General features: G+C 37.8%; 1 protein-coding gene across 1 annotated transcript in view; it reads left to right on the plus strand.

The window, feature by feature from the left end:
* The window catches only part of TMEM135 (transmembrane protein 135), a 160204-nt gene that overhangs the window by 119449 nt on the left and 13150 nt on the right, over window positions 1-27605 (plus strand). Inside the window, exons 7-9 of the mRNA XM_063394454.1 lie at window positions 22475-22516; window positions 23726-23872; window positions 26019-26088. Coding sequence (XP_063250524.1) covers window positions 22475-22516; window positions 23726-23872; window positions 26019-26088 — 259 coding nt within the window. The remainder of the gene's footprint in view (window positions 1-22474; window positions 22517-23725; window positions 23873-26018; window positions 26089-27605) is intronic.

Below are 27605 nucleotides of genomic sequence, written 5' to 3' on the forward strand. Positions count from 1 at the left end.
CTGTGCTCTTTTCATCTTATGTCAGATCTAATTTGGTGCAGATATCTTGTTTTAGACATCTCAGTAGATAGGAGGTAGATAACCTCATCTGCATTTTTATATTGACAAAGATTGTCCAAAAATCTCCTCTTTACCTGAGAGTTGTCAAGTACCCTTATTTTGAAATGTGAACTCAAGTGTTCTTTTTAAGTTACAATTTTCATGTGATTTGTTACATGCTATGTGAGAATTGCAGCTTAAAAAATAAAGACAGGTGAAAGAAAAAAGAAATTTTAATAAACTACATCTGAAGTCCCATTGCATTGGTTCTTCAGAAGGCATTGCCACTTAAAGTTCATTTAGGGTTTTTTAAGAATTAATAGTAAATTCCTTTTTTTTTTTAACACCAGGTGTTGTAGTTCTACAATGACATTTCCTGATTTTTAAGAACATTTTTGATATTGAGTATGCTAGCAACTAAAAAGAAAAGGCATAGAAAGAGAAATAATTATTTTAACTTTCTTTTTAGTTAAAGCATTCTTTGCTGTTATTTGTTAGAATAATAGATAAGCACTTTTTTAGATACATTGATTTAAAAAATTATTGAAGTGGAATAGTGCCTCAATTATTTTGCCCGGTGTTTTAAAAGTAACACTTGGGAATTGGATACTAAATCTAATATAATCTCAGATAGTTTCTGATGTGGATATTTAACAAACAGGAAGAAGTTGCTTTGTTTTCACAATCAAGTAAGTTGGTAATTGATGGTGAATACATTGGTGCCCCCCAGCTTGAGCAAGAGTCAGTAAAACAAAATATTCATTGTTTTCTTTGCATAATTGTGTAATGAATATTTCCTAAGTAACACCCTATAAAACCTCAGGCATTCTTGGATACATAGAGGAAAGAATTTTTTGCATTGTGTATAGTATTTCTGTAACCAGATAATTGTCTCTCCTTTATGCTAGTTGCCAGAGTTGCTCAGGGTGGTACATTAGACGTGAAATGGAGCTATAAGGATCAAATTGAGCCTAATTTGAGGCAAACCAAAGGCGAGGTAGGGCTGCAAACTCAGTCTTTCCAGAGCCAGTGAGGTGGCAGATGGGAAGCAGAGCTGCTCTGGTCCTCAGCCTTGTGGCACCCACCTGTGAAGAGGAGGTCAGGGACCCCCAAGGAGCCTGGAGCTCCTGGTGCTGCAAAGGCCTCACAAGTTACAGCTTTGGAAATCTGCCTGTAATGCTCATTAAGAAAATGTGCCTTGAGTCCTGAGCCTGGAAAATGCTGATGGGTCTCCACCATATGTGAAGAACATGGGATGGGGGTTTTCTCTTGAGCAGAATAACAGGAAATTTCTTCAGATCATTATATTTTATTTCTTTTTTGCATTTTTAAAAAGTGATGTCAGTGGGCTCCTGGCTGTGCAAGGGTAGGTAGGTAGTTATTCGAGCTCTCTGAGCATTGGCAGTTCCAGTTGCTTTCATTTGTGTATGATTTTCTCTCTGTGTCTGACCTGCATGAATGAGGTTGAGACAGAATTCAGGAAGAATGCTCAAGGACTAGCTGTCTCTCTTGCTACATTTATTTTATTCAGTAATTAAATCAAGCTTTTCTGTAGTCAAGGATTTTATAAGAGTAACATTGTCCAATACAGTTAATTTATGAACTATTTATCTCACAAAATGTTTAAATTCAGGCCTAAATTAAGATCTAAGAGATGATTGTATTTTTTTTCTAAAAAATTTGTATTTTTTCTAAGATCTGTTTTTTTAAACCTGCAGACATAGCAGCAACAATGTAAGTGCATAACTTGAATACAATTCAGCGTTTAAAGCTGAGCACTGAGCAAGCTAAATGCATGTTCAAATGTTACACAGATTCTTCCAAGGTTATGAGCATGCACAGAGATTATTGTACTGGAACAGATCAATGATTCACCTAGTCGTGCTGAGAAGCACTGGTGAAACATGCCAAAACATAAATCAAGGACTTGGTCAGGATTTCAGGTCTGTCACACAATGCTTACCCAGCTGGAGACCTGGCAGCAAAGTGCAAATCATGGGTGACTGATCTCCCCCCATCTCCATCTTCCTGCCCCACAGGAGATCTAATTCCTTCATTGGGTTTAAGTGCTAGAAGGTACTTGCAGAAAAGAAAAATCCCTCGTGGACCAGTGATCTTGTGGGAGGCCACTGCTTGCAAGTCCTTGCTCTGTATCTACAAGGTGGGACTGTGTATCTGGGGTGCCTGTTAGGGCCAGGTCTGGGCCACAGGCCTTCTGTTCTTACCTGCCTCCCTTGCCCAGGAGCCAAGGACATAGCTCCATGTTCTCCTATCTCTGCAAAGTCTTGTAAGATGGAAATGATGATAGCTTGTGTAGCTGCGGGCAGGGGGACAACATACGCCAAGCTACTGTTTTGTAAAGGTTGTTGTGTGTTTCAGTTCTGCTAATAAACAAACATTTGCCCCGTTCCTTGGAGGGAGATGCTCAAGTGGTGACTTCTGAATGGCAGAGTACGGCACTTACAGTGTGAAGTGTGGCTTGTGAAGGTGCAAATCAACCCCCATGGATCTGCTGTAGCCACGAGGAACAGGAGGAGTCTTTGTATGAGGCCCTGTCATGTGTAAACCAGTCTGATAATGGTTGGGGGTATGGTTGGTCATGAGCTTAGGATATACATGAAGGATCTACAGTTTGATGTGGCATCTGTTCAGATGTGATAGAGCTGGTTCCTGAGTAGTCCATGGTGTGAAGGTTCTGAATCCTTCTTTGGGGAATGGAAGAGAAGGAATTTCCCTTTCTATCTTTGAGGAAATTAGGAGAAAATATGGTTAACTTATTTAAAGCCTGACTTTTGTAGGTTGAGGAAATACAGAGGAAGCTGTGTAGAAGCCTTCCTGCAGGGCTACCCTATCCCTTTAAGGGATGGGAAATTCCTCAGTATTGAAGAAGTGAGTTTTGTCAGTGGTGATGATCAGAGTGGAGGTCAAAGCATCCACAGAGTCCTCTGTTAGGCTCAGCTGCAGTCCCTCATGAACAGCACATGTCCTGCTGTGGTCTCTGGCAGTGGCATGCTTGGTGAATACCCAGCAGTACTATTGCTGGATGTGCGTGGTTAGAGATCTCAGAGCAGGCACTGTTCTGTTTCATTTAAATTTAAGTTGTTTGTGTTTCAAAGCTGCTGGAAAGGCATAGGGTGAAATTAACCTGTTAGTGAATGCTGGTAGAGAGATGCAGCACAAGTGAATTCATGTGTTGTTGACATACTCGTAGAAAATACTGGATTTTAGATAAATTCCCCATTCTTCCACCAAATACTATTTTTTTTAACTGTATGTCTATGACCATGTTTTTTTAAATGCAGTGTTTGACTGGTGGTGGTCAGCATGGGATTTTAATGGTTTAATATAGATACTTACCATATAGTTAAAGGTAACATCATGTGTGTTTTGGTCTCAGAAAACTAAATATTCTATTAAGCAGATTTACTTTTGAAATACCAGTAATACAGAAGGATAAAATATTCTCTTAATGCTTACTAGGACTTCAAAATTGTTTCCTGTGTAAAAATCAGTTATAATTGGGAACTATGAAATATAAAATAAAAACTCAAACCAGTGTATTCATAAGACACATAATCAGAGGTGTGGTATGACTTTACAAGATTGGATTGGATGGAATGTTAATTTTGGATTACACTTAGGAACTTAAGTCATGTTAAATAAACTTGAGGTGATGTGAAGATGATTGAAGCACTATACAGATGTTCATATTATTGAAAATATGATTTTATGACAGAAAATGTCTTACAGAAGGCAGTAGCTTGATACATTGATTTCTTCAGCAATTCATGGCACAATACAGTTTCACAGCTCTTTTCCTCCCTGTCAGATTTTTCCTGGCTTCAGCAGAGTTCTGGCTACACCTTGCACATAGCTAATTTTACAGAGGGGGAGCTGCCTTTTTTTCTTCCCCTCCCCTTAGGGCATGATGAAAAAAAGACTTTTGATCTGTTTATGAAACTGTATAAAAACAGCGCCTTCTGACTTCATATCTGCTCATCCAGTTGTAATAATAGTTTTACTGAAGTGATCCTGCTATTTTAAATTGAAGAGGCAGGTGGATGTCAGTGATACACCCAGCAGTCAATGTGGAGAAGCAGTATTGTCAGACACCACCCTGTGATTTTATTGCAAAAGTGGATATATTTTATTGTTTGAGGAAAAGAAAGCAGCAAAGTATTATTTTGAAGGTGAGCCAATTCATATATTCTTGGACATTATGCAGACCACCCAGACCTGAAGCTGTTTTATGTCTCTTAAATCTAAATAGACTCAACTGAGCATTGAGTTGCCTGCCCGAGTCCAGCAGAACAATTAGGAAGGGAAAACCCACCTTTTAATTTCCCTTTCTTTTCAGATCTTCCTTAGTGAAAGGCTTCACAGCAAATAAGTCTGATGAGTTTCTGCAATAAGGAATAAGAAGATTTGCTTATCAGAACTATGGTGTTCCTTGCTGGGAGTTAAGTTTGCTTACTCTAGCTAATGGGCATGATCCTGCAGTACAGTCTCCTTCCACCTCTGTGTTACCACAGTATGGGCACAGCATTTAACAAATTGTATCCCTGAGGGCAGATAGCTCTACTAGAGGACAAGACAAAAAAAAACCAAAGTGGACATATATTATATATGTGTATCATGGGTGACTTTGTTTCATAAAAGGAATTTGACAAAATTCAATGAAATTCCATACTTTTTCTGGCATGCTCTGTTGAATGGTAGGGTGGTCCACCAGATGTTCTCCAGTTTAAAAAGCTCCATTTAAAAAAATATCAACAGGGAAAGAAAATGTAGGTTTCTTTGATATTGGGAACCTCATTTTAGAATGAAAAAAATGTGAATGTCCCAAATTGTAATGCTTTACTGTTTCATTCTGCTCTTATCTGCAAATGAAATATAGTCTCCTTAATGTTTGCTTTTATATTGTGATGGCTGCAGTCACTGACAGCCTGTTTCTCAGCTAACTTTGAGAAAAATTCTTTATACAAATGATAGCAAAGAACCAGCATCCAACAGCAAATTTTCCATTGTCATATTTTCTGAAATTTTATTGAGACCCATCTTGGAGAATTAAGTCAGTTTTTGCCAGTAAAGTGAATTGTTCTTTTGACATACATGAATTTATTCTTATAGACATCGATGTAAAAGCTGGTGAATATTTCAGTTTTTGAACTAACACTGGGATCTGAGGAGTAATTTATAATATACATTATATTTAGTTTATATAAACATCCCCAGTTAGATTTTTTTCATTAATGTATTATGGAGTGTGGGTTTTCTTTGTGAAGCACTTACAGCTCAAACAATTCATTAAAGCACTGATTAAGGAAATCTGTGGCAAACAAACTATGGCAGTTTCTTCTGGCTTCATATAATTTTGTGGTCTTTCCTTGAATGCAGAAGAGGAGACGCTGTATCTCTAGTGTATCTGTACAGAAAAATGACTCATGTAAATTTTAGTACTGCTTGTTTAATGAGATTTTTATGCAACAAATGATATGATTTTCAAATCCATTGTGGATTTAAATTTCAACTGCTTTGTGCTGGCAGAATGAGGCAATCTGAGGGCAAAAAAGGTAAAAAAGTGATATATGAGAATCTCCATTTCAAAATATAATGGATTGAATTTAATATGCGACTTTTGAAATTCATATTGTGAACATATGTTAATAGAAACTTCCCACAAAAACACATGACAAGATGTGAAAAAGATAAGAGTCAGGGAAAGTTTGTTTTTCTTAAGTGTATCTTTTTCAGGTTAGCCTTTCAACAGACATAATTTCTGTCAGGGGAGATAACTGTAAACCCTCCTGTATTAGTCAAGTGAAATCCTGACCGTGTTTTGCCTGTTTTTTAAAGGAGGAAGGATGTTATCCACAGCACTCTCTTATGTTTCTGCCAGTCTCTTTCCTAAGGAAGCTTTGAACCCTCTTTTGGTCATATTTGTAAAAGCATAAAAGTGCCAAAGATACAGAAAATTCTGGTTTTCTCATAACAACAAGCGGTTGTGCAGATGAGACAGCTGGTGATCACAGGATGAACCCAGTCCTTTGTAGGCTTCAGAGAAGTGGATGAGGTTGTTCCACTCATGCAATATGCTGGCTATGCACATTTCCTGGAAATCAGGCTCCGTGGATTCATTAGCACTTGGAAGAGATTGTTGGTTTAACTGTTCATGAAAAAACCCACAAAATTTATTTAACCTAACAGGTTTTAAACAACTTTACCACTCTCCTGTTGAAGTTGAATGGGGATGATCAAAAAATCCCCATCTAATTAATGATAAAGGGCATTTAAAAGTCTTGGTATTTTTCTTGTCTCTAAAAGGATAACTGTTTATGTGCACTCTTTTCAGTATAGATTATTTTTTTAAAACTATTAATAGTAAAAAAAGGAAAGCTACATTTTTCAAAAAACAAAAACAAACTCTGACCTGGAAGGGAGATAAGTTCAACAAGTTATGGTTTGATGTGCTGGCAAGTTAGATAAAGTAGCAATAAAAATGATCACTGTGTGCAGATACTCAGAATCTGAGTTGTGTAAGACATGCCTTTGATGTATCAGAACAAAAAGTTGATGAATATTGTTTGACAAGAAGCTCAACATGTCCTGGCAGTGTGCCCTTACAGCCCAGAAAGACAACCATCCAAATCAGTGTGGGCAGCAGGGCGAGCCAGGGGATTGTGCCCCTCTGCTCTGCTCTGGTGACACCCCACCTGCAGTGCTGTGTCCAGCCCTGGGGTCCCAGCAGAGGAAAGATGTGGACCTGTTGGAGTGAATCCAGAGAGGAGTCAGGAAGATGATCAGAGAGCTGGAGCACCTCTCCTGTGAAGACAGGCTGAGAGAGATGGGGTTGTTCAGCCTGGAGAAGAGAAGGCTCCAGGGAGAACTTAGAGCACCTTCCAGGGATTTTTTACAAGGGTGTGTAATGATACAACAAGAGGGAATGGCTTTACACTGAAAGAAAATGGATTTAGTTAGATATTGGAAAGAAATTCTTTATTATGAGAGTGGTGAGGCACTGGCACAAGTTTCCCAGAGAAGCTGTGGATGCCCCATCCCTGGAATTGTAGAAGGCCAGGTTAAAGTGGGGCTCTGAGCAACCTGGTTTAGTGGAGGGTGTCCCTGTCTATAATAGAGGAGTATGAACTAGATAAACTTTAAGGTACCTTCAGATATAAACCATTCTTTAATTCTATGGTTGTTAATTTTTAATTTAAATTAATTTGGGACACAATTTCAGTGTAACTTTTAAAGTTAAGCTGCTGTTTGTAACCATGCAAGTTCTGTATTGATGGAACACCAGGAAAAAATCACATACAAACCTGAATAAATAAACTGGATAATATTAATATCTGGTAAGAGAGTCTGAATCCTCCAGGAGGGCAAGATAAATCTGAGAAGATAAAAGGTATCTTTTCTCCATGGTTTCTCTCTCCAGCTTCAATATACAAAACACCAGCAGATTTGTATGCACACTGCTCCTCTGTGAAAACCTCTCCTGGCAAACCAAAAAGTTTAATGAAGAGGTGCAGCATTACTCTGGTTTTTTATTTGACACCACCACTACACAGCGTCTTGCATCTTCATAAGCCTTCCATGTTAGGAAAGGTGTTCTGCAGCCCCTCTTACCAATTTGCAAGGTATAAGAAGGTCTGGAACAGAGTCTAGATGAAACTGTATCACCTTATCAAGAGAGAGCTAAAATGTATGTGACTAAGTGCTCTGTGGAGCCTCTGTGACTTGACTGCATAAATATTCTGAAGCCTCAAGGCACATACTGCTTTGTCAAGGTTGTAGCTACAGGGTTCGTTAGTTGTCTGGATGTCAGTGTGGCTAGCCTCTATCAAGAAGTCTTAATTCTTGAATATTTGCCCCGATAATAGGAATATACAACATTTTGGAGGATAACCTTCCAGAAAAGATCCTTTAAATAAGGTAATTCTTTGCAGATTATAAACAAACACCAAAAAAAAAAACCTCCATGGAAACTTTTTCTGAAACACCATTGAAGGCACTTACGCTATTACTGGTGCAGATTGCTTGTAATCAACTTTCCTTTGCTCCTTATATACTAAACTTCTTGCATGTGTTTTCTTCTGGCCCATTGGGATGGATCACGAATCCAAAAATGAGAAAAGAATTAATTAAGTACTCTTACTAGGATTTGACATGAATAAGACAGGCATTGGTTACTTTGTCCTTTCAAACTGCCAATTTTAGATACATCTGCATGTTCGGCAAGATGTGGCCATTAAAGAGACGTGGCTCTAGGGCATTTAGACCTTACATTACTAGCAGGATTAGCAATATAGGAAAAATGTTCTTCCTAATGGAGTCCAAAGTGATATTCCAGACTGCAGTGTGACCCCCAAAACTCACTTGGCTGCATTCCCCAGGTCAGTTTTTTGCAAGTACATTATGAAACACATTCATCTCTGAATGCCATATAATGTTGTTCTGCAAGCTAACAATGCACATATTTTTATGTATTTTGAAATATATTTATGAAAGAAGTAGTTATACTTAGAATACAGAACAAAGAAATGAATAGAAAAAACCTCCGAACATCCTAAATCTCCAGACTCCACCCTTTGTTCCAGCATAGATAAATCAACACTGTAAAATTGTTGTTTTTCTCTAGAATAAAAGTTTCACAGCTGTATTTAAAAGTATGCTGATGAAAAGTGATTCATAAGGTGAAGTAATCATTTTTATACAGTGCATTTGGCAGACTCCAGCCAAATTACACCATAAAAGAAATATTATATTTGACAGCAAACTGTTAGCAATGTGAAATTTGAGAATGAAAACTGTTTGAAGACTTACTTATGACTGTACTGCTCTCTGATGGTACCCTGTTTTTCTTAACCAATTGTGGTCAGTATTTCAGATGTTTTTCCCATCTTTGTGAATTTAAGCTTTAGCTACATCTCTAACCTCCTTCTACTGTGAATTAACTCATATTTGTTTGATTTAGACATAATTGGATTACATCTAATTTGTTTGCTCCAAATTGTTTGCTACATATAATTCTTACAAGCTAAATATAAAAGTAATTAAACTTACAAAGTTTTGGGCTACCTTACAGGCTTTTAAATTGCATCCATTTTGTCTATTGAATTTTCGTTTGAAAAGAGCATGTGTGATTCACCAAACTGCTATGTACATAATGCTAGATGACTTAAAACTGTAACAAATAATTATAAGGACTTAACAGAATGGGATAAACCCCTTTATTCCCTTTGGCATGAGTGATTTGGGAGCAAAAGGTTGTGACCTACAGGGTCAAGAATACTGTGTGGAGTGTTTGAGGGTAGTAGATTTATCAGACAATCCTGTTTAGGTACTGCTTTTCCACTGAAGCTGTCCTGATGCTCTGCAATTAGTAGACACCAGTTACCAGGATGTTAATGCTCTTTCTGGGCTTTGTTTGTTTTGTTGTTTGTATAGAGTACTGATTAAGGCTTCTGAGTGTGGAATTCACTTGCAAATGATTTATTTTGTATCTCTAGGATGTGTTCCAGCTGTTTTGGTTTGCTTTGGGTTTTTTTATCCTGGGAAATCATGGTTTCAGATAGCAGCCAGAGTAGCAAACTTTGGGAAGTTATAAGCAGCTCTTCTTAATAAATATTTCTTAGGTTGAGAGAATTTAGTTTTCTGTCTGTCATAAACTTTATTTCTATTTTTATTATCCTTCTCAAAAATTTTCCAATATGTTACTTTTTTAGGAATTAAATGAAACATTCATCAAGGATTTATAAGAACCTATTGAATAAAGTTAAAAGTGAGGATGTCACTACATCTGTGTACTCTAGGAAACCCGTGGGATATTTTACAAAAGAATGTGCCCTTGCTTAAGCTTCTCATTCAGAAATTAAACCCCTATTGATACATGGAAACAGACTCCTATTCATATGTTCCATATGATTTGTAGCATCCTAATCCTTGCCATGAATCCTTTCCTTATTCTCAGCATCGTAGACTGAAACACATCAATTCAAAACATGGCTTCTTCACATTTTTTTTAAACGTCAGCTCTTGGTTGAATACAGTTCTAATCATCTCTTTTCATAAGTGCTGGGGGTTTCCTAAATCTTGTTGAAGAGTAGTTTATTTTCAGTTATTTAAAAACTTGTCTTCTATGCATATAGTAAATTTTACTGTGACTGTGCACATTCATGCAACTACCTAATTTCATAAACCTTCAATTTCTTCCACTTTTACTAGTGCTTATACTTTTCACCTTCAATTATCAGTGTATTTTGGCAAAACATGTAAAATACTACTCTTTTTAAAAATGTTGTATTTCTAGTAGCCAGTGGAAAATAATGAATTTAATTAAACTTTAGCAAGTAATGGGTAGATTGAAAGACCATGCAGCTGCTACATACTGCCTGGTTTACATACTTGTGAATAGCTTACTTGACTTCGATGTAGTTTTGTTGAACTGTGATTGCCATACTGAAGTACAACTTTTGCTGTAGTTTCTTGCTGGATTACTAATAAAATTCTGAAACCATAATAATCTTTACTGCAGCTGGTTAATATTTATAACTTTGTTATAAACAATTAAAATGATATAGGTCCAAGAATTCTGCCATATGAAATTAGGAACACTGTTCACATAACGTTGATGAGTATATTAAAGTAGTAAAAAAATACCATACCACTAGAACTTGGAGACCTCTCCACCTAATGACTGCAAATTAAAAATTAAGCAGCCTTGTCTAATCTGCTTTCATGGCTTTGCAGTGTCCACAGCAGTCCATGAGTCACCATCAGGTGCAGTTAGAAAAAAGACATGTTCTGGCTTGGGAAGAGATAGATGGAGGAATGTAATCCCCTGAAGAAAACAGTCCAAAAGTCCTGGCTATAACTCTAAACTTTTTCACTGGAAAACTGTCAGAGCTGAAAGAACAGTTCATGATGAAAATCTTTTGTCTGCTGATTTTCTTCCTTTCCTGTTAAAATGTGTAGTATTAGTAGGTCAAGTGGGCCAAAAATTTCCTTTGAGTATTACACTCTTTATTTTGCCATATTTAGTTTGATGCTGGAATTAAGGAGACATGTCATTGGCAATCCCTGTTTATTTATTCTTACTGGAGTCTTTTAAAGAGAACACATCTCAGAAGCAAGACAGAGACATAAGATCTCTCCTGAAGCACTCTGTATAAGAGAACTCAGAGGAAAAGGAGAGAAGGGTGGCCAGCTTAACTGGCTGGGTACATGCACAGCCCACAGTTTCATACTGAGTCCTTGGTCTACCAGCCACACTTGACATTGTTTCTTACAAAATACTGATTTTGAAAAAAGTGCCTGCCACAGACCGGTAGAACAGTTAATTCCAGTTGGCTGCACATTTGTATCCAACACAGAATGAGTGGCAGATGTGCTTTCTGGCCCTCCTGCAGCTGTCTCAGAGTTGTGTTCCCCAGCCAAGCCCGTTGTGTCGCTTCTCCAGTTGTGGGTTCTGTCCATGCGGATTTATTTACCTGGCGGTGCCTCTTCTTTGGGCTGATAACTGACAAGCACTGGATAACACCTTCACTTTTTCTTCACAAAGTTAAGCTCCAAAACTGACCTTTACCTTTGGATAACAAGCACAATGTAACACCTTCCGTTCCCTGGCTGGGGTTGCTGCCACGTGGAGGTTTGTTTGCAAAACCGTTTTTATATGGCTTTATATTTTCATTGAGCTTCCTGGGTAAATGTAAAATGAGGGCAAGATTAATTTTATTCTAGGAGGACAAATGGTTACATTTGTGACTTGAACATTTAAAGTGAATGAAAATTCCAATATGAAACAGGTGAATTCAAAGTTAAAGTCTGATTTTCTTGCTCTTGTTTACTATTTTTGGAGGGCTTTTTCAGCTGAAGGAACCAGGGGTTGACCATGGGCTGATCTCTTCTGGTTTTTCATTCACTGCAGTGATACTTTGTTACTAAGGACAAAGAAACTTTGAGAACAGCTTTAGAGAATCTCCACTTTCCGTTCCCCCCTTAATAAGGTTATGCAGTTGGTTTAAATTTTGGATATGTGAGGATATTCATGTTAAGTGTTGGCTCTATTTTTCAGTCTTTTAATGCAGAATAAAAAGACTTGAAGTCATGAGAGATTGTCCTATTTTCTCCCCATTCATGTCAAATATCTGGCTTTTATTTTTCTTTAAAGTTTTCAGTAACAGAGAGTCCATGTCATCCTTAAACACTCTATTCTTACCCTTTTTGTTTTGGATAAGAATTTTACAGAGTAATTGAATATATCTTGATACGATTTTGGTCTATTCCTTTTCTCATCCACAAACATGAGGGAAACAGATTATTTGCTTTACTTTGTAGCAAACTTTAGTAGCAAAGACTTATCACATACAGCTATATTTTTCTCCCCCTTGTCTCCTTCTACCTTATTCCCCTTTGTAATACACAAGACAATTAATTTCAGTTGATAAAGCTTGATAAATACAATAAAGCAAGACAATTCAGTGTTTTGCAAGTTGTAGCCTTTCTTTTGCATCCCAAATCATTTTTAATGTTTCATAGTTCTTATCCTGTATTTGCATAGTTGATTGTTTCTACATATATATAATGCACGTGCAGTTGATGAGTAGTGTCTTGTTTTTTTTCTGAGCCAATCTCTTCCACTTCATAAAACCATAGAATCACAGAATGGTTGGGGTTGAAAAGAGCCATAAAGATCATCTTGTTCCTGCCTCCTTGCCATGGGGACACTTTCCACTAGCCCAGGTTGCTCAGAGCCCCATCCAGCCTGGCCTTGAACACTGCCAGGGATGAGGCATCCACGGCTTCTCTGGACAACCTGTAACAGTGTCTCACCATGCTCACAGGAATTTTTTTTTCCTAAAATCTAATCTAAACCTACTCTGTGTTTAAATTTACTACCTCTTGTCCTAAGACTAACTGTCTTTCTAAAAAGTCCCAGTCTGGTTCTCTTGTAACCCCTTTAGATACTAGAAGGTGACATAAGGTCTCCCCAAAGTCCTCTCCAGGCTGAACAATGCTAACTCTCTCAGCCTGTTTTAGCAGCCCTTGTAGCCCTTTTCTGCTCAGTATTATCTGCAGATGTAATAGGCATGCACTTTTTTCTCTGTCACCACTCTCACTTCTGAAATTACTGCATAGCAGACATCCAGAACTGGTCCTTGTGGAGTACCACTTAGTATGTCCTTCCAGTTTTTCAGGAAGCTGTTGACAACTGCTCTTGTCTAACCAGTTTTGTATTCATTGTAGATATCTTCCATTAGGTTATGTTTCTGTGGCTGTTTTTATAAGAAAATGTCACATGCTCTAGGTCCAAAGCCTGAATTAAGTCAATAGCGTATGACACACATCGCTTTGCATTCCTAGCCACAAAACGAGACCCAATGGTACAAGGATTTGTTTTTTGATAAGCATGTGTTCATTGTTAGTCATGTTCTCATGACTGTCTTCCAGGTGCTTACAGGGTCTGTTTATGTACGACCTTCCTCCTTAGGAAGCCAGTTGAATTGCAGTTTTGTCTAATTCCTCCTTTCCCAGACAGTGCCATAGTTAGTGTTTAGCACTGTCTTTTCTAAAAATAACTAAACATCCCACAGTTATGTAGCTTCCTCACTATTGAGGTTGCTTTGGTGGCCCACAATCAGTCTGTACCTGCCAGGAAAATTCAGATTCTGGTACATACTTTGTAGCTAACAAAAGCAGATGTAGTATATTTACAAAGTGAAATAATTGTGGGGGATTTTAGTGATCTAAAGGATTCCAACAGCATTTAACTTCCCAGCAATAAGTTTTGGAAGATTATTTTCATAAATACCATGTTCTTGCTTAAATTAGTTAACAGCAGCAAGTATTCAGTGTAATTAATTTTATTTTTCTTCATATTTTTGAGGAAATCTTGTGTTTTATCTGGATGATTATATACATTCTTGGTATGGAGTTCATTTTTTCTTAAAAATTGTTTTTCAAAAAATCAGAATTGGAAGTATTACAGATGTTCAAAAGACACATTTACGTGATTATTATTAGAAGAAATGACAAGAATTGTCCACCACAGAAGTGACACATCCTCCCTCTGACTGTGATCTGAAGGCTTAGGCTTTGTGTCAGGTCACTCTGGGTCTCATGACCAGTCCCTCAAGTTGGTCTTTTTGGGTTTTTTTGGGGTTTTTTTTGTGATGCAACTTTCTATTCCAAATACTGCACCTGGACATGCAGCACTAAAAATATGATCTAATTGACCAGCACTGTAGTAATTTAAAATAAAACTGTTATGTTAGAGTATAATGTGGTCTCTTGCTAAAGTATAAGCCAGCAAGGGAGTTACTCAGGAGTGAATTTCTGTGGTTGCACTGAAATTTGGTTTTCAAAATAGTGTTTTCTTGAGGCTGTGCACAAACACTTTATTCACTATGTGGTTCTTCCAGAAGAGATTTTACATTTTAATGTAATTTCAAGACTTCCCATGGTACTTACAAGCATCAGAGGCAAACACCACAGCATTCATCTTGGGGATGTGGGTGTGAACTCTAGGTCAGTGGGTAAATCTGCAAGGGGCAGTCATCATCACAAAGAAATAGAAGTTGAATTTCAACAAACTTTTCAGCATGGTCATTTAGTTTGTGTGTAACAACCAGCTGATGTTGTCCTAATGCTTATGGCTAAATACTTGTAACAGTCTCAATGATTTTGGCAACATTCTGCATTATAGGATTAAGAATGTTTCTGAAAAATAGAGTCAAAATCTCAATTCAAGTCAATGTACTAAAAATAACTCGCTGATCTTCAGTCTCTATCCTAGCTCAGCAATGTCTGGGCACATTCAGAATGATTGCTAATTTCTTTAAAATATTTTTATAGCTTTTCATTTCATTATATATTTATTCTGATCTTATATTTTATTAAATGTCAGAGATAGAGTTAATAAATATAAAAATGTAAATGGATTTTCTCCTTTTAATCATATTTCCCCCAAATTGAAGCAAAGCAAACAGCCAAACCTTTCCCTCAAATCCAATTATGGGATCATTTGGGAAAATCAAATGTTGTATCTATGTCTCTTGAATGCTTGAATTAATTGTTCAGTGAGAGAGGTTTATCTCACTGAAATTTTGAATCAGCTGCAAATAGCATTAAGTACGCTTACAGAAAACAGTTTCAGCAAATTTAGCGTCTTATTTTTTCTTTTCTCTTTTTTTCCAACTGGAGAGAGCCAGTAGAAAAAGCCCGAGGAAAATTTATCAGTAGATAAACTTCACACAGGTCCTCTTCTAAGAAGGAATCACTGCAGGTGCCACCATTATTTAATAATGAGCAAAACCTGTTGTAGTTCTAAGATTATTTGTTTTCTAATCTTGTAACAGCATGTCCCTTTAGTGACTGACTCATTGTTCCAACAACAATGAGACGGCATCAGTGCAGCCCTGGCTCCAGAGGTGGACGTGGGTTTGTACACGTGTCGAGGTACATTTCTCTGTGTCCTCATGCCTCTGGAGACAATTTGACTTCCCATCTTCGTGTCTCCAGGGGTTTTTTCCATTTCCTATTTTTGTTCTGTGCCTGATTTGGAGAGAGTGTTTGGGTTTTGCTTTAACAGAAGGTTGCTGTATTTTGTGAAAACGCTTGTAAGAAAAAGGTCAAAATTGCATAGTGGAAAAATTACAGCACTTCACAAGATTCAACAAATCATTTGAACTCAGCAGATAAATCCTTAACTTCATTGTTTAATCAGCTTTTTAAATTGCTTGGAGAACTGTATTCAGCTCTGAAGTCCTCAGCACAGGAAGGACATGGACGTGTTGGAGCAGGTTCAGAGGAGGCCATGAAGATGATCAGAGGGGTGGAACACCTTCCCTGTGACAAGCTGCGTTGGGGTTGTTCAGCCTGGAGAAGAGAGGGCTCCTGGGAGACCTTAGAGCACCTTCCAGTACCTAAAGGGGATTTTTAAGAAAGGTGGGGACAGACTTTTTAATAGAACCTGTAGTGACAGGGCAAGGGTTCATGCTTTTAAATTAAAAGGGTAGATTTAGACTGGATAGGAGAAAGAACTTTTTTATTTAATGGTAATGAAACACTGGCAGAAGTTGCCCAGGAAGGTGGTAGATATCCCATCACTGAAATCATTCAAAGCCAGGCTGGATAGGGCTCTGAGCAATCTGATCCAGTGGAGGGTGTCCCTGCCCATGGCAGGGTTATTGGACTGGAGGATCTTTAAAGGGTTCTTTGTTGGCTTCTTCTATTAACTGTGTGAGGCAGGGCTTTGATGAAGGATTTTGAGATGGGAATGTGGCCACCCATCAGGATGGTGGAATAATTCAGTTGTTGCTCCTGAGCTCACAGCACAGTATTGTTGGTACAAAATGATATGGAACATCTGCATCCAGCTAAAATAACAAAAAATTTTTGGTTGTTTTCAGGATCTTTTAAGAGAAATTCCACTTACTGAAATTGCAGTTACTTGCACATTTCAGAAAGTGCTAATCTCTGAAGCAATGAGAGTGTTGTAAGTAGTAGGATAATTAACATCACTAGAAATCTGATTTCAATTTGACAGTAACACAGAAAACTTGGATTAACAATCAGATGTGAAATGTTGATTGATAGCAGCTTTGGTTTACAACTCTGAATCCAGTATTGTACTTTAACTTCAATATGAACAGTTTTCTTGTCAATTGCAGTGTCACATTCTTCACAGAACTGTAGAATTCTTGTTCTAAAATGTAATTCCCTGGATTTACATGAGAGCTTAATGGGACCATAGGTCACTGTTGACTACATGGTTTGTCATTTCCACACGCCTTTTCTTTCCAAGTGTTGTAAACGATGCATTCAACTTAGGTTAAGAAAAAAGTAATGTACGTTCTACATGGTGCTAATCTCACCCTTCTCCTTGAATGTTGTCCCTACTTACTCTTTCTTTGTTAATTCATTTTTTTACAAAATATGGTTTTATATTCACTGCATGTGATGGTTGCAAAACCGTGGCCTTTTCAAAAGACCATTTTATACTTCAGGCATAACTAAAAGAAATGCCATGGATACATTCTTTTATGTTTTAGTTAAACATGCAGAAGTTAACTATGTGATTTGGAAACACAAGTTATGAGACTTTTGACTGAATTTTGATCCTGGCTACATTTGCATATTTAAAAGTTTGAAGTATAAGTTTTATAAAGTACAACTCCTCTGATTTCAATTATTTTTAATGTGATTTCTGAACATGTTTTCCAAAAGTTGCATGTTGTCCATGGGGTACGAGATTAAATTTTTTGCTTTTAATTGCAGTTATAATTTTTTCATAGTTCTGGCTTGAATAGGCAAGACCTGTGTGTAAAGAAAGAAAGAAAATATATGTTTAATCTAAAAAAGGGGAAATTCAGAGAAGAGAGAATCTGAGTATAAATATTTTTCCCCTGTAAACTTACCTCTGGATTTCCTCTGTGCAATTATTTTTTAAGTAAAAGAAACGGGCTTTTTAGAATAAGGTTTAGAGGACAGATGGGGGGAAATGTGAAAGAGCAGCTCAACTTGTAGGAAGAAAGGGCAAAATAGAAAATGAAAAAGGAAGAAGAGAAATGGATACAAAAGACGTCTCAGAAAAATGGCACCTGTTGCTGTTGACTTTTAACAGTGGGGAGAGAATGAGGAATGAAGCATTTAAGATCATGGACTCCAGCTGGAAAACAGAAGGAGGGAGATAAAGTAACCTCTCTAAGCAACTTAAAACAGAAAACAGATTATTCTCTAGAGATCAGCATAGGTCACAAAATACCATAAATAGCCTTTAATTCCTAAAAGCAAGGGATTTAATACCAAGAGGTACAGCTGGCATGTTCAGACACAACCACATTTCATCACTATGATCTTCCCTTCTCCATAAAGAAGACACCTTAACTTGGAAATGTGGTCTCCCCAACCAGTCTTCACAGGCAGAGGTGCTGCAGTAAAATGCTAACACATGTCTTGTGCTGGAAGTGCTTCCTTTCCATGTGGCCATAATGAGAACTCTGCATATAGGAGTTTCTAATTTGCTCTTACCCTGAAGGATAACATAAGCACTGTGGGGATATTGTTAATCATGGCATGTTGTTACTACTGTGAGCTGCTTTCTGCTTACCAGTTCCATGGGCGAAAAGTGGTGTTCCCTCATAAGGTTTCTTGTTCAGTGTATATCAGTTGGTCACAGAGAAATCTTGAGAAGAGCTATGACAAGGCATATTAAATCCCCAAAACAGACTTACTAATAAAAAACCCCAAAATATAATTGCTGGCATCCAGCCTTACAGTTCAGTGTGGGAAATTCTCCCTGCAGGATGGAGGGAGAGAACAGTTAACTCATATATAGCACTTCTTTACATATACAAACATAATTACAGTCAGTTCATATCTTGTTGGAAGTATAGTTTGTATCAAGCCTTGGCTCTATTCCACTTTTGCTGTTTTCTTTGTGAAAAGATAAATGTGTGTGGCCATAAGTTAAATTTATCTTATAAATACGCACTATTAAAATTGAGACTATTTGCTCACATGCCAGAATAGTCCCAGCAGGGGAATTTTGAGAACCCAAATTTATTGCTTTGGCTCCTTGGTTCTTCTTCTCTGTTGGCTCCAACCAAATCTCTGGCCAAACACAAGCTGGAATAGAGTAGAGCATTTTTGCTGTGTGAGCAGGTACATGGTGCCAAGCAGGGACAGCTGGCAAAGTCACTGGTGCTCTTGGCTTTGTACCAGGGACAGTCCCCATCTGATGGGAAAATGTAGCCAAATTATGCTCTGTTTAAATTATTGCTTGATGGGCAAAAAGCAATGTTGCTCTCCTGCAGCATGGGATTTGGTCCCTGGGATATTCAGGGTGGTAGAAAAAGTAGAGTAGTAGAGTGGTTTGGTTTGGAAGGAAACTTAATAATCCTTATGGGCTGGGACACCTTCCACTAGACGAGGTTGTTCAAAGACCTGGCCTTGAACACTGCCAGAAATGGGGCATCCACAGCTTCTCTGGGCAACCTGTGCCTTCTCACCCTCACAGTGAATAGTTTCTCCCTACTATCTAATCTAAGCCTGCCCTCTCAGTTTAAAGGCTTTCCTCGTTGTCCTATCCCTACATGCCCTTGCAGAAAGGTAGGTGAGCTACAACCAATTCCTCTGATGCCATACAACTCTGTTATCCCAAGCTTTGCAAGTTGCATAGTACCCTAAATTTACTCCCTTAAAATTTACTGTTTAGATTTTTCCCGTCCCAGGGGTGTCTGCAGTGCTGGGCACATGTAATGCATTGTACTAGGCTCATTTGCAGCTTGAGTGGCTCATGGGGGTCAGCAGCAGAGTGCAGGCCTTTTCAGCCCTTGAGCAATGAAGCATTAAGTAAAAGTTATTATAACCAATTAGTGGTGGCATTATTATTACCAATTAGTGGCTGTATGAAGCAAATCATTACTCTTAGTTCAGTTGTTAGCAGCCAGGTGTTCATGAAACGTGCCATGTGCAGCCAGTGTTGTACCTCAGCAGTCACTTTTGAGGCCAGTCACTGAATTTGTGATGTCTCTCTGCAAGGGGATTGTGACAGCCACCCCCTCCCCCCTCAAAAAAAAAAAAGTGTTTGAAGTCAGTGTGTGCAGATTTTTTGGTTGCTGCCAGTGTTGTGTACCTAGTGAGTGAATAAAAAAGGTCATTTCAATCTCTAGACCAGCATTCTGAAACCTAAATATAGTGAATTCATGATCCATAATGTAAAATAAAAAATCAGAATTCCATTTTTGTTGTTGATTGCCTCTTCATTGGTAAGAGCAAAATGCCGTGCCAGAGAAGGGGAGTTACAATACAAATTATTTTTGACTGCAAGTATTTTTTCTCTAGGCCTCCTGTTTATAAAACTCTTAATAAACAATATTTCTACAAACCTATTAGTTTTGCAGAATGGCTTTACAGAAGACAGTTTAGACAGCAAGCAACATTAATTAAATTTTATTTAAGAGCTTAAGTGCACTTTTTACTTTTTTAAAATTAAATAGGAAGTTAAGGGGAAAAAAATTCTAATTGTGCCTTTACTTTCCTTACTGAACTATGTATTAAATGTTGATGCATTTTTCAGGCAGATTCATAGCTCTAGCTCCAAATACACAGAACAACTAAAAAAATAAGAAAAATAAGCATAGCTAATGAAATTCCAATACACTAAATACTTTCTGCATAGAATTGACCTTTTTTTGTGTAATTAGAATAGGCATTAGAAATATTTTTTGTTTCTTGAAGAAAAAAAAGTAGGGGCTTGGAGAGCTGTTTTCTCTTTTGGCAATTCAGATGTCTTCTGATTTTCAGTATTAGTGAAGAAAGGATTTTTGACATTTTCTTTGAGGTCAGTTTAAAGGAAATGAATTGTAGGATAGCATCCATGAGGGTGCTTCGAGCAAAGCTGGGCAGGGACATCTGGTGGTGCAGTAAAGGAATAATTGAACGCTTGTGACTGAAAGTGCAGCTGCATTGGAATGATTAAGGAGAAAACATAATTATGGTCATACTGTGATTACTTTTCTGTTCGGATATTATTCTAGAAACACTTACATGCCTGTTTAGGTTGCAGTTTGTGTATGGTTTTAATTTACTGGAAAAGTAGAGACTAAAGCCCTATTCATCAGCTGGCAGCTTGCAGGTGTAATGTGTTGGACACCCTTCACTGAAAGGGGATTTAACTTACAGTGAGCTGCAGGTTTAAAATCAAACTTACAAAACTGGACTGTGGTTCTGTGGAAGGAGTGGGATGTATGTTAAACCTGTGCTTTTGAACTCTGGACTTCTGCCAGTGATTCACTGTGATCTCTTGGCTAAGCTCATTTGAGTTGTTTCAATCCATCATCTAGTTTTCAACCCATCTTTGAGTCCATCATTCTGTAAAAGTGCTGTGATCGTGTTTCAGTTTCTGAATTGTATGTTTGGATAAAGAGTCACAATAGAATTACTAAATATCTTTGGTTTCAAAGTTCTATGTTAATTAAAGATACAATGAGCAATTTTATTTGTATGTATTTACCTTGAACCCCTATAGATCATAAATATGTGACCAATATTTTAACTGCAGTCATTTTAAAAGACAAATTCTTTGCCATGAATTTTTTTGTGCTGTGTGTAACTGTACACTTGCACACAAAACCAAGTCCTTGGAAACATTTGTGTTGAAGGTCATAACCTTGGGAAGAAATTCCCAAGAGTGTTTAGTGCTGTGATGTCTCACCAGCTCTGCACCAGGCACTCCCTTGCCAGGAAATGCAAGAGTTTCTTCATTTGTGAACATCTTTGATCTTGGTATGTTTTTCCTGCTGTTCACACATATCCAGCCTTTGCTAGTACATGTTGACCATGAATGGAGCCTTCTGGGAGATGGTGTCACCTGTTCTTGAAGGGTGTGAGCACAGCACTTCCAGGGACAATGTGGTCTCTGCAGGTGGAAGGCAAAGGGGTTTTTTCATCTGCTTCTGTTTACAAAGCTTTTGCAACTGCTGTCCTTCTTCCCTTAGAGTAGGTATGCTCTTGAAATGGTGATGTTGATAAGTTACTAGTTTGTTCATGGTGTATTGTGTCAGGAATGCATTTTTACCATCATGTATTACTCATACAATTCTATAAAAAGAAAAAGGGAGAAAACACAAGTATCTCCTCTCTCCTATGATAACAACATGGTTTTTCAGTAGCAGATCAAGCTTTAGCTCCTTTCATTGTATACTTAACCAAAAAAAAGTCAATAACCTAAATTTTTCATAGCCAAATTCAGGCTCCCTGCTGTGGTCATTCTTCACATTAGGGGTCCTATAGCTGGTAAGAACAGATATATATATATATATATGGATATATATGGATGTAAAAATATATATACTATCAAGCTCAGAATCAAAGCAACCACTGACTGTATAATTGAAAAACTGGGACTTTCAGATTAAGAACCTTCTTGTCTTCTTAAAGTAAGAGGCTGCAGAGATCAGCGCTTTGCAAAGTACAAAAATGTATCTCAAAGTCAGAAAAACTATTCCCTGCAACTTTTCACAAGAGGGCTGGTGTTTCATTGAGATTCAACCCTCCTTTCTCCCCTTGCAGTAAAACTTCTGTTTTGTTAAACTCATCATGACTACTTTTCCATAAAGCAGTAGTTCTTTGTCATCTTGCATTGTTGCCCTAGTGGTTCTGTTACCATCCTTTAAAAATTTCTTCACTCTTGGTTTGGATAAAAAAGAGAAGCACCGGCATTTGGTGCTGTGTTCTTTGTTTCAGAGATGTCCCAAGGCTGTGGTGAGAACTGGAAATCAAGAATGGCCACAGAGCTGTTGCAAACATGCTGATTTTGGTTAATGGAAAGCTGGTGTTTCTCCTCAGCCCTTCTATGCCATATTTAATTTGTAACACTTTATATTGCCAGCAGCCCAGTCTAGAGAAATCTGTTGGTTTTGTCTTTCAGGTGCAAAGATGGCTTGAAAGGATTTACATACTCTGCGCTGAAGTAAGTAAAGTTTCTGTGACTATATAAGACAAGATTTTGAGGAATCATGCACAGTGGCAGCTGCACTGTAAGGAAAGTTTTCAACTTTTGGGTATACAACATATATTGAAGAAGGAATAATCATAAAATCATTTGGAAGACTTCTAAGATATTCCAGTCCAACTTTACCTCAACATTGCCAGGTCCACCACTAAACCATGTCCGCAAGTGCCTCATCTAAGTCTTTTAAATACTTCCAGGGATGGTGACTCCACCACTTCCTGGGCAGCCTGTTCCAGTGCTTGACAATCGTTTCAGTGAAAAAATTTTTCTGATATCCAATCTAAACCTCCCCTAGTGCAGCTTGAGGCAGTTTCCTCTTGTGTGCTAGCAAGAGAGAAATCCCTTCATATTTGTGACTGTAATTAAAGGAAACTCAGACATATGATTGCATGTCTTTGAAGGAACACTAATCTTCTGTCTTTCTAAAACTGGGATTTGTGATAGCCCATGTTTTCCTGGAAGCAAATGGCTGCTGTATTTTTACCTAGAGCTTATTTGCTGTATTACAGAATGACAAAGTTTTTATATCTTCATTACCCTCAGCAAGACTGCCAAGGTCCAGTGTAACTTGGATTATAGTGCATGGTGTTAGGAAACATCTTCCCATTGCGTCTTCCCTTGCCCTTGATACACAGTAATTCTACACCTAAGATGAGCCAATATATTGACAATATCAACTTTTGGGTGAAGAAAGAAGGCTGAAGATGAGGCCAAGTGAAACAAAGTTGATGCTTTTAGTGGCAGCAAAAACATTTTGAAGATTCTGCAAAACAGATATTTTATAAAAATATTGTAGTAATTATCAACTTTTATGTAACCCCATTTTTCTGGAGACAATGGACATATTTCAAGTACCTTTTTTTATTCTTACTTAGTGTTCTTTCTTTGTCTGAGAGATGGACTTGCCTATTAATGTTTTTGGTTTTAGTTTTAAAAAATTCCTGGCATCAACTGTATGCTCTAGCTGGAATATATCTGTAAATATATGTCAATGGAGTGATCTTCTCTGAAGAAATACAGCTGTTTGGCAGCTGTATTGTATAAGATGGGTTTTTGCAGACCTGGGTGTAACTTCAAACTAGTCTAAGAGGCTTCATACAGGACTTCATGTATTTCTTTGAGTTATTTATGTAATTGTGTTGTTCTGTTTTGCCTTTTTTCTTTCAGGTTCATTGTAGGGAAAGAAGAAATTCCCACCCATTCTTTTTCACCTGAAGCAGCATTTTCAAGAACAGATAGGAAAATCAAGCATAGTGAAAAAGTATCACAGCCAATGAGCATACTGGCACTAACAAAAAAGCTCATGGACAAAGTGTGAGTAAAAAAGCCCAAAAGAAAAACAAACCAAAATGAATTGTTATATAGAGCACTTTAATGTCTGTTGTGTTGTATTTGACAATGTTTTATAATACTCATGCTTTGCATTTCAGTGTTTTTCTATTTCATTTTTACTAGGTAGTTAATAATGGCAAATGATCAAAGTGAAAGAAAAGCTTGAAGACCTGTATGACATAGCTATGACTTCCAACATGCAGTTGTCTTAGCAAGGGAGAGCAAATTCAGTCCATGATGAGTGCAGGATGGTGGTTGCTTTTTCTACAGTTCTCAGCAAAACCAGTTCATGGCATAGTTCTGCTGGAACTAGTGGTACTGTTAAGGAGAAAAGTTGCACAGCAGCAGACCTTACTTATGTCACCATAAGTGACTGTAACATCGTCTTTTGGGGGACCTACCTCCCTGGATTGCATAGAGGAGAACTACCAAAAATAGGATTGATGGCATGTGGGCTGCCTCTGCTGTCGGGAGATGGGAAATTGGAAAGCAAAGAGTGAGTTAAAACTGTTCTGCACAAGGTCAGATCTTCACATCTGAAGTTAGGCAAGATAAGTGCCCTGCCTACAGGATCCAATTCACTGTCCTTTAGTATGAGCTTAAAGAAGTGAGTGCAGTGAGCTTTTCAGTCTGATATGTTCAGATTATCTGCTTCTGCTGTGACTGATTCCTCTGCTTCAGGCACATTGGGTACCATGAGGAGTCATTCATTTACTGGGAAGGTGGAGTAAAAAATGAGTTGGGGTATGTTCACATGACACCTATGAATCTTCACTTCCTCTGAGCTCTTCAAGAGCAGTTTTATGACCAAATCTCTGCCTGCTGTCACACAGGAGAGAGAGTCTTCCAAGTGCACTGTGCACTCAGAGTAGTGGCTTATTTTACTTGCTCAGATGATGAACAAACATGAAGTGATCCCCATCGCATGGTGACTTCCTATGATTTGCTGTAGGGTTTAGCTGAAAAATATGAGGGAAGTCGTCATTGGTTTTTCAGGCATGACTGTATTAGACAGCAAAAGACCTACAAGAAAAAGACACCTCCAGCCATAATCAAATTCTTTTACCTCAATTATTTATGCCTGTTTCATCTTAAATACCTGTTACTCAATTTGCTAGATATAGTTCATAGCTCTTCTGTTGTTGGTTAAATACAAGGATTGAAGACAGAGAATAACATTTTTTCTTTAAGGTTTTGAAACTCCCAGCTCAGACATTCAGCAAACTTTCAATATGGAGTTTTTGTGCTCTCACTGGTTTCTCTTCCATATGGTTCTTTTCAATATAATTGAGTCTAAATGCCTGTAACCTGAGCACATTCTCATTACAATTTTTGCTACATAAACTGACCTCACAGATGATTTATGGCCATTAGACTTTATAGTACACGATTCAAAACTTCCAAGATATTTGACATAGTATATAAATTATGTAATTTATTTCACATTAAATCTTAAATACTTGGATATAGCAAAATATAATGTTCAGACCTGGTATGAAATTACTTATTTTAATTCTACATAATGGAGGGCTAGAAACTGTACAATCCACACATCACACCAGCTCAAGCCAGTCTGTTTTAAATCCTCAAAGTTCTCAGTCCAAAGGAAGAACTACATAAAATCTACACTGCAGAAGAAATGGCCCAAAAGTGAGAGGCTTGTAATTGAGAGAAGTCTCACAGGGTGTTTGTGCATTTGTATGATGTACAGTGCCCTTCAGTGACCCTTACAGTGAGATGAAAGATGAAAGGACACTAGTAAGAGAAAAGATATTTCAAATATCCTTCTAGAACCATGGAGCAGAGACAAACCAGGAAAGGTCACATCACTTCTTGTTGATCACAGCAGAAAATTTGTTCTTTAATTTAGCATTTTATGGCAAAAGGTTGGATCCAAATACGTGTGCAGACACCTTTTTCTTGGTGTACAACTAAAGTATTGTTATTTTTTATTGTCCTTTTATGGTATCATAAAAGTTCACAGTGCCCTTCAGTGGGTAATGGGGAGAATGAGTGCTGGGCAAATAACACTTTATGTATTTTTAGGCAAGAAAAGTTTATGAAGTCTCTTGTCGCTGATGCTGAAAACAGCTACGAGTTAATACGTGTTTCATTATGCTTTTTGCAGGTGCAAACATGGCCCAAGGCATAGATGCTGTAAACACTATGGAGATAATTGCATCTCATACTGCATTAAAGTAAGTGCAGAAAAAGTTCGATTGACGAACTCTGGCAAAGAGGGGGTAAAAGTCTGTAGTCAGGAAAAGCATATGCTTAGGAAGTGAGAAATGCGCCTGTTACTCGTTCTTCTTCTATTGAAAATGTGACAAACCAGAAAACAGATTTTCTCAATTTAGGACGGGGCGGTGGTGGGGTTAAAGTTCTCTGGTCTTTCAGATTAGCTGTAGTGAATGAGTAACATAAAGTGTGTGGGAAAAAACGGACTAGCAAGCAAGGAACTTGTTTAACTATGTGATGCACTTCACGGCTGAGCCCACTTGTGACTGCCCCCTAAATAAAGCACCTGGAATGTGCTGCTGTGGCAGGCGGCCGTGGCTCCCGTGCAGCTGCACAGCTCTGGAACGTCGCTGCTGGGCACTGGGTGCACTCCTCCAGTCGTTTATTTTAAGGGCTTGGGGTAATGAGAGATTGGTCACAGTTGCTACTCCCAGGAAGAGCTGTTTATCTCCGGTGGTATAATTCATCCTCCATTTTTAATGTGATCAGCGCATTTCTTCTCAGAGAATTACTGTGCAGAAGTTTGTGTTGGCTGGCATTGGGTTGGCACAGGCGGTACCACCTGCTAGGCCTGTTTTGGGAATTGATAAGACTCCAGAAGATCCCAATCCCTTACCAGTTGACCTGTTTTTATATATGGAGCAGCAAAAATGTATTTGAGTATGTTTAGATGCTTTTAATGTATATTACTTTCAAAAATAACTTTTTAAAATGTTAAAGCAACCTGAGGATGGGGAGGAAGGTAGATATTCAGGAGTATGCATCCTTTTCACTTACTGATTCAGCATCACTTTGTTTTGTTTTATATATTCTTAAATGGAATGAGGGGAGGAAAAAACCTAACTGATAGCAAAACTAAATAGAGACTTGACCTGACAAAAAGTAGATTTTAGAAAGAAATTTTTATAAGGCTGTTCTCTCTTTAGAGAAGACAGTTGTGCATTTGAAATATATTTCATTCTTGGACCCATCCTCTGTAGTATTTTAGTATAAATTATTCTTGACTACAGTAATCTAATGAGGAAGATATTGCTGCAATGGCAGTGAGATCCTCTAATTTCCTGTCTGTTCTTTTTATTTAAATTAAAGAATTAGTGAAAAAAATATTTTTATGTATTTATATTTTTAAAGATCCAAAATTGTTAAAAGTTCTGTGACTATTCCTGGAGCAGATCAGTAGCAACTATCAGCTGACATGATTTGAGCATGTTTTTACAATTCTTCTGTAATGAAGCTTTCAGATCTGATAAGGATGTGATAAGCTGCTTATTGCCAAAATTTTTCCTCAGTGCTATTTTCCCTTACCCTTGAACAGCTTATCTTCTCATTAACACATCTGTACTTTAACTCATTTATGTGCTCTTTTTCTCCTGCTTCACATTTAAATGCACATTAGCTCATTGACATCACCATGGCTTTTATGTAACATTCAGTAGAGTCACACCACCTGAGTTCATTGACTTCCCTTCAGACTTTA

Source organism: Prinia subflava, chromosome 3 (genome assembly GCF_021018805.1).
Source record: "Prinia subflava isolate CZ2003 ecotype Zambia chromosome 3, Cam_Psub_1.2, whole genome shotgun sequence".
Taxonomy (NCBI): domain Eukaryota; kingdom Metazoa; phylum Chordata; class Aves; order Passeriformes; family Cisticolidae; genus Prinia; species Prinia subflava.